Here is an 11,222-nt window from a genome sequence, read left to right as displayed (position 1 = left end):
GTTTTTTTTTGTTGGTTGTCGTCTTATCGTTGCGGTTGGTTGTTGTTAGCAGCCGGGCCGGCTGCGAGCTATGTGGGAGGGGGTGATGTAGTGGTGATACGCGCTGGGTGTATACGTCGTGTGCCAGCGCGTATGTACGGGTGTGTGTGTGGTGACGCGCGCTGACGGGGAGGAGCAGGCGTCAGTGCGCGGGTGGGGGTAGTGCTGCTGATTGGCTGTGTGCCGGTGACGCGCTGAGAGGGAGTGATCGGGTGGCAGCGCGGTGTGATTGGTCGGGGAGTGGAAACACGCGCTGGGCGGAAACGGATCGTAGAGATAGCGCGTGGTGATTGGGTAACTGAGGAGCGGTGCCGACGTTGAGGTCCGCATCCGCTCCGTCTCCCGGGAAGAAGAGATATATAAGGTGATGCACAGAGGAGTAGGGGGGCAGAAGTGGAACCATCTAAGAATGAAGACGAAGGTGCAGAGATAGAGCCCGGAGAGGAGAGTAATGGAGAGTAGAGGAGAGTAAGGTATAGGTGTGTAGCCAGAGAGAGAGAACGGTCTACACGAGCTGAGTAATGTATAGTGTGTAGCCAGAGAGAGAGAACGGTCTACACGAGCTGAGTAATGTATAGTGTGTAGCCAGAGAGAGAGAACGGTCTACACGAGCTGAGTAATGTATAGTGTGTAGCCAGAGAGAGAGAAAGGTCTACACGAGCCGAGTATGCATACGGTGTAGCCAGAGAGAGAGAAAGGTCTACACGAGCCGAGTATGCATACGGTGTAGCCAGAGAGAGATGCAAAGTCTACACGAGGCGAGTGGAGAGTGTAGCAGAGGCGCAGAGTCTACACGAGACGAGAGAAGAGTGTAGCCGAGGCGCGGAGTCTACACGAGGCACAGAGAGCCAGCAGCACAGAATCTAAGAGAGTCAAGAGAAGCGTAGGGTGGAGAGAAGAGGTCACGAGTTGTACCGTTGTATGGTGACCGCATTGTGAAGAAGAGAGGCCACGCGTTGTATCGTTACAAGTCAAGATTTAATAAAAGAAGTGTGTTCCCGTCAAGGAGTTTCCTGCCGTCATTTTCCAATACTTCACATGTAAGCGTACTTACACAGACACACTACACACGACTCTACGCTCGCACTAACTTACGCGTGTACATTTTAAACACATTTCTCTATATACATACACACACTGTACTTGCATCTACGGTATAAATACTATACGTACAAAATACGAGAAATTCCACGTGCACATACACGTACGAATATCGGTATGTACATAGCCTTTTATTCAAATAATATAAACTGTGGGGAGAATTGAGTGTTGGAGGAAACACTGCTGTGGACGATGTACATCGGGCGCAGGGCCAACCGTCTCGTATTCACCCACGGTGCATTGCGGCTCTTAAAATCGTATTTACTTTTATTGAATTGGGAAATAAACATCTTGTTGTTTTGGTTGCCGACCCCTGGTCTAGCGTAACTGTTGAATACATTACATTATTAAACGATGCAGCTGCTGCTGCTGCGTCGGCAGTGATGCACAAATAACTTAACACGTTAGGCATTAACGTTCGTTCGTAACACCGTGGCCTTAACGGAAAAGTAGAGCACAGGCGACGTTTAGAGTTGGGAACTCGTTTCCACTCTACCTCTCTGGTCTCTGTGCATGTTAAGAAGGACCATTGCCCGAAACGTCTCCTGTTATTAAATTTTTCATCGGAAGGCCACAGTGTCACTGGCGATTATCAAAGGCGGATGGAGATCACATTTATCAAATAAAAAAGAGGAGCGAGCAGGCGGGCTGGAGTGCTTTTTAGAAAGCTGGCCATGAAACAATCAACATCATGCGCTGCGACATATTGCACATTAAAAAGAGACACGCGCAGAGAAGTGGCAGACGCGTGTCTCGCCCCCTTCGCGTGTTTATTTAGCAAAGCGACGCGCGCGTGGAGGGGCTCCTGTGACCTGGAAAAAAGGTAATCGAATCCCGCGTGGCGCTTTTCCTTCAACTCTACCGGCTACTCACCTCGCATCCATCCTCCCACTCACCCCCCCCCCCTACTCAGATGAGTGGCAGGAGGAGGATGAGGTCCCATTGACCTTATCCCCCACCCCATCCCTCATGTCATGCGGGTGGCGTTGTTATCCGCGAGTTATGAACACGCCCCGGGCCTGTTTCGTATTGGCGACGGTCAGTCCGGCGTCAAGGATGTTGTTTATTGGCGTGCGTACGCTCACAACCCTTAGCGACGGACAGGCTCGGTGATTCGGGCGTGCGGCGTCCGTCGACTGGCCCATCGTGTGTGCGTGCGTACCGGGATGAGCGGTGAATTGTGACATTCAATTCGGGGAGAGTTTCGCAATGACCCTGCGGGTGGGAACACTGCCAAAGGCATTGGTGACCGATTATGAAGAGGGCGCAAAGAAGCGTGGAGAGATGCATGCTGGGTATTCCAATGAGAGATGCATTCTGGGTATTACAATGAGAGATGCATGCTGGGTATTACATTGAGAGATGCATTCTGGGTATTACAATGAGAGATGCATTCTGGTATTATGAGTGATGCATTCTGAGTATTACAATGAGAGATGCATGCTGGGAATTACAATGAGAGATGTATGCTAGGTATTACAATGAGAGATGCATTCTGGATATTACAATGAGAGATGCATACTGAGTATTACAATGAGAGATGCATTCTGGGTATTACAATGCGAGATGCATGCTGGGTATTACAATGAGAGATGCATTCTGGGTATTACAATGCGAGATGCATGCTGGGTATTACAATGAGAGATGCATTCTGGGTATTACAATGAGAAATGCATGCTGGGTATTACAATGAGAGCCAGGGAGAGGAACGCATGGATCAAAGAACAAGCACAAATGACTGCTATAATAATACAAAAGTAAGCAGGCCTGGGCAGGGCACGTCATGTCTAGAGGGTATGATGGTGATGGACCAGCTCGCCAAAGACGTTGATCCTTGCGAAGATGGAGTGATGAGATCAGTTGATTTTGAGAAGGGAGATGGATTGTGGCATCGTAGGACCCGTGCGGGGTTACGACGGAACGGAGAAGCCTTCTTCCAACAGTGTAGATATCTCGGGATCTGAAAGGTATTCTGTTGAGCCGTATAGATTGTAGAAGTAAGTTCTGTTAGCGAGCACCTATTGAGGCTGGCTCAGAGCACGGGGGTGCGGTGTGGCAAATACTACGCACGCCTACACGGGGACACCTTTGTCTCTCTCGTGCTAGTGTTGAACACACTGCAAGCAATTGCTAACTTTACTCTTGAGTCGACCTAGAGGAGGCACAAGCCAAGTACTCTCACCAACTGCTGGTGGGTACCGTGCACCACGAGCAGAAGGAGTAGGTAGCTCGTACTGCTGCTGCTGATCATTGACGTGCAGCAAATTACTGTGCTACTCCATCAGTTGCCGCCTCGACCGTTGCTACTGCTGCTGTAGATTACGATGCTGTTCCTGTTTATGCTGCTGTTGCTGATGAGATTGTTGCTTATCTAGACATTGCTGTTCATGTGGCACCATCTGCAGCTGCTGCTTTTGCAAATGACAAAGCTGCTGCTGCTGCTGTACCTGCTGCTGCTGCTGCTGTAGCTGTACCTGCTGCTGCTGCAGTTGACAATTCCGCCCCAGCATCCCCAACTGCCACTGCTTCTGCTGATGATGGGATTGTTGTTGCTGCTGCACTTGCTGCTGTTGCTGATTATAATTTGGATCCTGCTGCTGCTGCTGCTCCGTGTGTTGCCGCTGAGGATGATGGTTTGGATCACGCTGCTGCTGCTGCTGCTGTTGATGCTGCTCCGTGTGTTCCCGCTGAGGATGATGGTTTGGATCACGTGGCTGATGCTGCTGCTGATTCTGCTGCTGCTCCGTGTGTTCCCGCTGAGGATGATGGTTTGGATCACGTGGCTGCTGTTGCTGCTCCAGCGACTGCTGCTCGCCACGCCGAGCCGACACGAGGCCCCTCTCAGCCCCCGTGTCCGCGAGCGCTCTGCGGAGTCCTGACGCGGCGCTGCGGGAGACCTTCCCCGGGGCCTCTCTCCCCCGGCGCGGCCTCGGGCAGCAGCCGCACAGGTGGCGCACGAAGCGGCGCAGACGCACGAAGAACGAATGGCGCCCCAGCAGGTACATCCAGGGGTCCAGGATGGGGTTGAAGGCGTGCAGCCGCAGAGCGTTGAGGTCCCGGTGGTAGTCCGACTTCGAGGTCACGGCGTTGACGATCGCACGGACCTGCGGTCGGGGGGGGGGGGATAGGGTGCAGGGCACGGCGGATCCCGTGAGCTCGGGGAAACAGCGCGGGTCTGTCCGCTGCGCGAATCCTCTGTGATGCCCGTTACCCTCGGATGTTGAGCTGCGGTAGGCTGACGCTCATCTGGTCAAACCGAAATAATAAGGGCCATTTTTTATATATATAACTTGGTAATAACACTCAATACTTCACGAGCTGCAATGCACGTGAGCACAAGACGGTGGGTCCGTAAAGAGCCGCATTCGGCTCCGGAGTGGCGGGTTTGCCGACCCCTGGATCAGGCGGTGCGGCGAGTAAAGCGCTCGACTTACAGAAGAAGGGCAGCCGGAATGGGCGTCCCAAATTTAATTTAATTTAGCCACTTTATTATATATTTTTAGGAAAAAGGCATTAACGGTAGCTTGTCACGGTTACTTAAGTATACAGGATAGATGTAATAATGTAAAAACAAAAAATTGTAGGTGTGGCACTGTCTCCACGTTTTTCCTAAACCTTTTCCGTGAATTCCTGTTTCGTCTTTAACACGGCCGCGATTTTACTTGAAATGTTCCTTGACAAAAACGTTGCCTTCTACATTGGTTGACGAGCCACAGAAAATATTCATCACATTCAGCGCGCTGTGTATGTATGTTGACCTTTTTTCGCACCGTACGTGGCTAAGTGAACTTTGAAACCACGTGGAGTTGTCGAAGGCCCGCTGGCAGGAGGTCACGGGGCAAACCGAGGTGTCATGGGTTGACTGAGATGACTGACAGATGCACCACCTGTGCCCCCCCCCCCACTGTGCCGTCCGGCGCTCCGCTCGTTGTCGTGAGAGCGTCGCTCCTCTGCCCTCCGTTGTGGAGGTCGACTGCCTCTAGATTCTCATTAGCGTCCTTCACGAGCCTCCTTCACGGAGGCCGATCTTGAGCACAGGTGGTGCTATTTGGAGGAGCGGGGGAAGGATTGCAAACTAAGCACAACAACAGAAGTTCTAAACAAATTCATTTTCAATCTAGACGGAAAGGTGAAATCTTGAAAACTCATTTCTTAGGAACCGCTTTGTGTTTGGCTTGTGTGGTAGTGGTGCCGCCTAGCGGACACAACACGGTGTTGCATTTTTAGTGTACAACGCGACCCGGGGGTGCTGGAGGGCAAAGCAGCCTTGACCAGTGTCAGGGCACTCAGACGCAATGCAGTCTCATTCACGTTGGGTGTCTGGCGCTGATAAAGTTGCCTCGTCCGTTCCGGCTTCTCTACACCACCACCACCACCATCAGTGACGTGCATCTGTCACGGCACTCACGTAAGGACCACAGTTTCATCGGAAGGAACCGGTGATATATTATTTGTACTGATGGCGAGCTGTGTGAGCTGGTTTAGAAATAAATAAACAATAACCAACATTTAGACTGATAAAAGGGCTACACACACGTGTACAAAGATAAAGATCCCCCGTATAAACTTAACATACTTGTGGGGCAAATGCTGTTCGCGAGCACCTATGAAGGCCGGCACGGTACGCTGGGGTGTGGGTGGCCAGTACCATACCCGGCCGCCTTTGTCTCCCCAACGGCGATATTTACACACCAGGTACTCATTTGAGGCTGAGTCGATTTAGGGGAGGCCCCAGACCATTTCAGATAATCGTCACCGGTGTTGGCCGTAAGCGGGAATCGAACTCTGGTCGCCGGGTTCGTAGCGCGGCGCACTAACCACGACACCGCCGCTTCCCACACGCGTACACACACACACGCACACACACACACGTACACACACACACGTACACACACACACGCGCAAACACACACACGCGCACACACACACACGCGCACACACACACACGCGTACACACACACACGCACGCACACACACACACGCGTACACACGCACACACACGCGTACACACACACGCGCGCACACACACACACGGACGAGCGGTGGTGAGATGTTATCTCCCTGGCCTGGTGTATAGAGCAAGTTGTTTGTACGTCTCTCCCCCTGGTCGCGTGTATTTTGTTCCGGGCCCTCCGGTTATTTCCTCAACATTTCGAAACGTGCTTTTACAGTATTCGGCTGCTATTAATTTCCACACGACAAGCCACTTCGTTGAGCCATCATTTGTAGCCAGGTCGCTTCTGAAAAAGAGCTATACACCTCGGTGGGCTTTACCGAGGTAAAATGAAGAGAAAAAAAAGCGGGAAATACAGGGTGTTTCAAAAAGACGGACCCAATTTCAATGACATTTCAAATCAGTACTGCTTTGAAATTGGCTCCATCTTCTTGAAGCCGGCTGCAGTTTAAAAATCCAGCGGGGTACCGTGAGCGGCGTGGTGCAGACGAGCGACATGAGGGTGATGGACACGAGCAGAGTGAGGTTGTCCTCCTCCTGACGGTGCATCCGGCGCCTCTCGCGAGCTCCGGCCGCGCCGCCGGGCCCTGCCGCTTGCAGGACCCTCTTGCGCCTGATCATGCGGCTCAGGGTCACCATGACGCACGCGTTGCACACCACGGTGACGAGCGTTAGCGTGGCCATGACGGACGCGTACGCGAGCGGGAACGCGGCCCCGTCGCGGCCGCCGCGAGGGCGCATGTCCACGTAGCACCACGTGCCCGGCTCGTAGACCACGGCGTCGGCGATGCCCAGGAGGGGAGCGGCGCCCAGGAGCGAGGCGCCCGCGAAGATGACGCCGAGGGTGACGCGCAGCACGACGTCGCGGTGCGCGCTGCCCGCGTACGCGAACGGCACGCTGATGCAGAGGACGCGCTCCACGGCCATGGCGCACACGATGCCCTGCGTGGCGGCGCCAAAGAAGAGCATGCACGCGGCCATGGACGTGCAAAGCCCCGCGCCGCCCAGCGCGGGCACCGTGAGGTTGCGGCCGTAGGCGGTGATGGCCACGGGGCTCGTGAGGCAGGTGCCCAGCAGGTCGGTGACGGTGAGGGCCAGAACCAGGGTGTAGAAGGCACCCAGCTCACGGCCGCTGCCGTCGCCGCTGCTGTTGTTGCTGATGGTGGTGGTGGTGGGGGAAGGTGGTGGTTGATCAGTGGGTGGTGGTGGTGTTAAACATTTAAATGTCACCTGGATAAACCTTGAGACGGAACATTTCGTTTGCAAGGGGTCGTGTCCATTGCAAGGTGCTGTCGATTGACCGCGTGCACAGCAAAACAAGTATACAGATAGATGCAAATCTGTAACTTACACGGCACGCGTTTATACAATTAACAATCATGTATTACAAAAACAATAATAATGATGATCGTGGTGGTGTTGGAAGTGGTGTTCAGGTTATTTGGTTAATTCGTGGAGAAAGTGGCGAGTTAATTGTTGCAGCGACAGTATTGGTGGTGATGGCGATGCAGTTTGTGATGATGGTCACAGGGGGAAGGTGACTATGATAATGTTGATGGAGGTTGGTGGTCATTGTGATGATGATGGTGGTGATGATAATAGCAGAAGTGATGGTGGTGGCAAGCGTCAGGTTAAAATAAAAACACAACCGAAGAAATGAATCTCGTTGCCGCTGCAACTCGGTTCCTTGTCTCATTCCACATTCCCCTGACGCGCATGAACGCATCCAGTTGTACAACCACCGGTTGTGACTTTACAACCCAGCGACAAGGTGTAACCAATTAGGAATGACCCCGGGGGTGTGATAGCTGTGAGTCAACAACTCCCAACCCCGGGATTTGAATTCGCAACAATCGCGGGCCCAAAACACAGTAATTCTAGATTTGAAGCTTTCGTGACTGCAAGGATTCATATTCTTAGGTTTTTTCGGTAAAGTCACGTATGTAAAAAATTTAAATTAATAAAAGTAAAATAAAAAATATTTCATTTTTTTATTTTACTTTTATTAATTAAAGTAAAATAAAAATTATGTTATTTTTTATTTTACTTTTATTAATTTAATTTTTTTACCTACGTGACTTTACCGAAAAAACCTAAGAACACAGTAACTCGCTTTATTGCTGATCACTTTTACAAGTAGCAGTAGTAGGAGGAGGCTTTTGGAACCAAATATCAGCCATAATTGAGGTTTGTGGGGGGTTAGATCGCGTAAATATAAATGTGTCGTTAAACCCGCCACCACCCGACACAGCCAATTAGTCAGGGGTTGTCACGTAAACAAAACGTGGCATTTCGTTACCAGTGCAGCACTAACCGGTGTGTTGGAGAGTAAACCCACAACATTTACAATCGGAGTACGACGTTTCGCCAGTAATTACAACCAGCATCGTCAGGCGATGGCCAGATTTGTGGGGAAATCTTCCTGTTTCAGTCTTAGACATTGCCAATACTTCCCCCCGCATGTGACTGCAGTTGCGTGATTCGCGGCCCCCACAATGCCACGTGCGCGTGATACTTCCGGTACTCGATCGACTCGCGCGCCACATGCTGCTGATTGTGACGGCTATGCTCATGAGCAACGCGACTGGGGAAGTTATTTCCGAGTCCCAAGTCATTGTCACAGTCTGGGTGTTCATCTTCTTGGTTCTTTCGGTAAAGTCACGTAGAAGGGAAGTAATACAATAATACAAATAAAACATAATAAAATAATTATCACGATGTTTCGGCCACAACGCAAGCAGCCGTCCTCAGGTGAAGACCAGGTCTGTCAGACGCTGTCTCCCCGACAGACCTGGTCTTCACCTGAGGACGGTTGCTTGCGTTGTGGCGGAAACATCGTGAGAATTATTTTATTATGTTTTATTTTTATAATTGTATTACTTCCCTTCTACGTGACTTTACCGAAAGAACCAAGAAGATGAATCCCTGCAGCCACGAAAGCTTTAAATCGAAAGTTTGGATGGTCCTTAGCGATGTTTTTTTCGCCAATCCCCTTTGAGTATACGGCTAGGAGAGGAGGTGTCTTGCTGTCTATCGGGAGGAAGCCGGGGAAGCCCCACCGCGCTGACGAGGGGATAGCGCCGAACAGATCCGCTCTCGGCCGACGTGCTCGTCAACCCACTTGCTGTACTGTCGTCCGCGCGCCCAACTCGCAGCCCTGCGCATGTCTTGCAGCACGTCATATCTCCACCTCCGATTTATCACGGGTGACTACGTACGGCGCGAAAGAAGTTCAACGTACCAAAAAGGGTCCCGTAGATCAATTTTACAGACTGACTGAAGCGCAACACGTTTGACCAAGTCTTGCCGCAAAGATGCGCCGAGCGACCATTCCGAACCAAGGTGTTGGAGTCGTACCTTGGAGGTTGGTCCACGCGGTCCACCAGCAATCTAAACAGAGCTGTGATCTCATAAACGCGCCCCAACACCGCCACGTGTCAGCCACGCGCTCCCAACCCGTCCCACTCGGCGCGCTCATCACTCACCCGCAGGCGGCCCTGAAGGTGCCGCTCGTGCCGGTCCTGCCGCCTCTGCCGCTGCAGCTGATGCAGGAGCGGCCCGCGGTGCGAATCAGCATGGCCAGCGCGAGGAGGTTGCCGAGGAGACCCACGGAGAACATGACCGCGCACGTGCGCACCGTGTGCATGGGAAGGATGTGAGTGCTGTTCCGCTCGAACACCATGGTGACTTGAGACGCAAGCCTCGGCAGTCAGACTCGTGATAGCCTCTCTCTCTTTCTCTCCGTCTCTCTGTTCCTCTCTCCGCGTCTTTCTTCCGTGTTGTTTCCCCGTTGGAAGCGGCGCTTTGAGAAGTGACAGCGGCGAGTCACGACGCGTCGCGACTCAGCCGGGCACGGGCGGAGCCGCCCGGGTTATCGCGGAGAGAGGCGCCTTTCATATCGACCAGCGGCTGCATTCAGACGCAGTGTAACGCGTAGCTGAAGTCGTATAAAACGCGTGTCAAACGCGAATGCGCAGCTCGCCCTGTTTGATCAGCTCGCCAGACGACGGCAGAAGCAGCAGCAGCGACGGCAGCGACGACACGGACGGTGCCAGACGGTTCCGCGCCGCATGGATTGAATTTCACGCACGAGGAGAGACGCTGATGGAGGCGGGCGGGGGTGGTCTGGGGGGTGGGGCGTGCAGATCGGTCCAGTGCGTCGCTCCGGTTCTGTAAATCCCGTGGGAAGGTGCAGGATCCAGCGGGGATCTGTTCAATCCCAGCATCGCCGAGGGACAGATCTGCTCTTCCCGCCACAGCGCTCTCGTCTCTTGCTCTGCTCGCTCGCTCGCTCGCCCTCCCCGTCTCCCACATTCTCACCCCCGCCCCTTTTCCCGTGCCCCAGAGCGTGGGGAACCAAGTTCGGTTGTGAGTAATCCGGCCCGGGATTTGGAAACCGCCACACATTTCCATTGCGTCTCAGCCGTCCACTACGCCGGACGTGGGGAACTGGCAGTGCGTGTGTGTGCGTGTGTGATTATGCGTGTGTGTGTATGTGCGTGTGTGTGTATGCGTGTGTGTGTGTATGTGCGTGTGTGTGCGATTATGCGTGTGTGTATGTATGTGCGTGTGTGTGTATGCGTGTGTGTGCGTGTGTGATTATGCGTGTGTGTGTGTATGTGCGTGTGTGTGTATGCGTGTGTGGGTGTGTGTGATTATGCGTATGTGTGCGTGTGTGTGTCATTATACGTGTGTGTGCGTGAGTGTGTGCGTGTGTGTGATTATGCGTGTGTGTGCGTGTGTGTGTGTGCGTGAGTGTGCGGTAGTGTCGCGGTTAGCGCTACGCTGCGCTATGAACCCAGCGACCCGGGTTCGATTCCCGCTCACGGCCAACACCCAGTGACGATTATCTGAACCGGTCCCGGGCCTCCCCTAGGTCGACTCAGCCTCAAATGAGTACCTGGTGCGGTGTGTAAACATCGCCAATGGGGAGACAAAGGCGGTCGGGCGTGGTGCTGGCCACTCACTCCCTCGTGTGCCGTGCCGTCCTTCATAGGTGCTCGCTAACAGGACTTGCCCCAACAGTCTGTTAAGGTCTGTGTGATGCTGTGCGTGTGCAAATCCTTTACTTATAACCAGGTTATAACCCGCTGAGATCAAAAGCTTAGTCGTTCAAGAGAAGACCTCT

The 11,222-nt window shown here is 52.8% G+C and overlaps 1 protein-coding gene across 1 annotated transcript; it reads right to left on the bottom strand.

Moving 5' to 3' along the window:
- Window positions 1-995: 995 nt before the first annotated feature.
- Window positions 996-10,832, bottom strand: LOC144719820 (prostaglandin E2 receptor EP2 subtype-like). The gene is made up of 3 exons (XM_078596040.1): window positions 9,580-10,832; window positions 6,563-7,250; window positions 996-4,244 (listed from the first exon to the last, which is right to left on the bottom strand). Exons 1-3 carry the CDS (start codon window positions 9,774-9,776, stop codon window positions 3,444-3,446), a joined length of 1,686 nt encoding a protein of 561 aa, XP_078452166.1. The 5' UTR covers window positions 9,777-10,832; the 3' UTR covers window positions 996-3,443.
- Between the last annotated feature and the right edge of the window lie 390 nt (window positions 10,833-11,222).

The sequence above is a fragment of the Lampetra planeri genome, chromosome 7, assembly GCF_965212315.1.
Source record: "Lampetra planeri chromosome 7, kcLamPlan1.2.h2, whole genome shotgun sequence".
Taxonomy (NCBI): Eukaryota; Metazoa; Chordata; class Hyperoartia; order Petromyzontiformes; family Petromyzontidae; genus Lampetra; species Lampetra planeri.
This window is presented reverse-complemented; position numbering and strand designations above follow the sequence as displayed.

What these genes read in the sequence shown, in the direction of transcription:
- LOC144719820 (XM_078596040.1), bottom strand. Translation starts at nt 9,776, where the DNA reads ATGGTGTTCGAGCGGAACAGCACTCACATCCTTCCCATGCACACGGTG. An exon ending in ACCTTCAGGGCCGCCTGCGG is followed by an intron (nt 7,251 to 9,579) that starts GTGAGTGATGAG and finishes CACCACCATCAG; the next exon opens with CAACAACAGCAGCGGCGACG. An exon ending in TCTGCACCACGCCGCTCACG is followed by an intron (nt 4,245 to 6,562) that starts GTACCCCGCTGG and finishes CCCCGACCGCAG; the next exon opens with GTCCGTGCGATCGTCAACGC.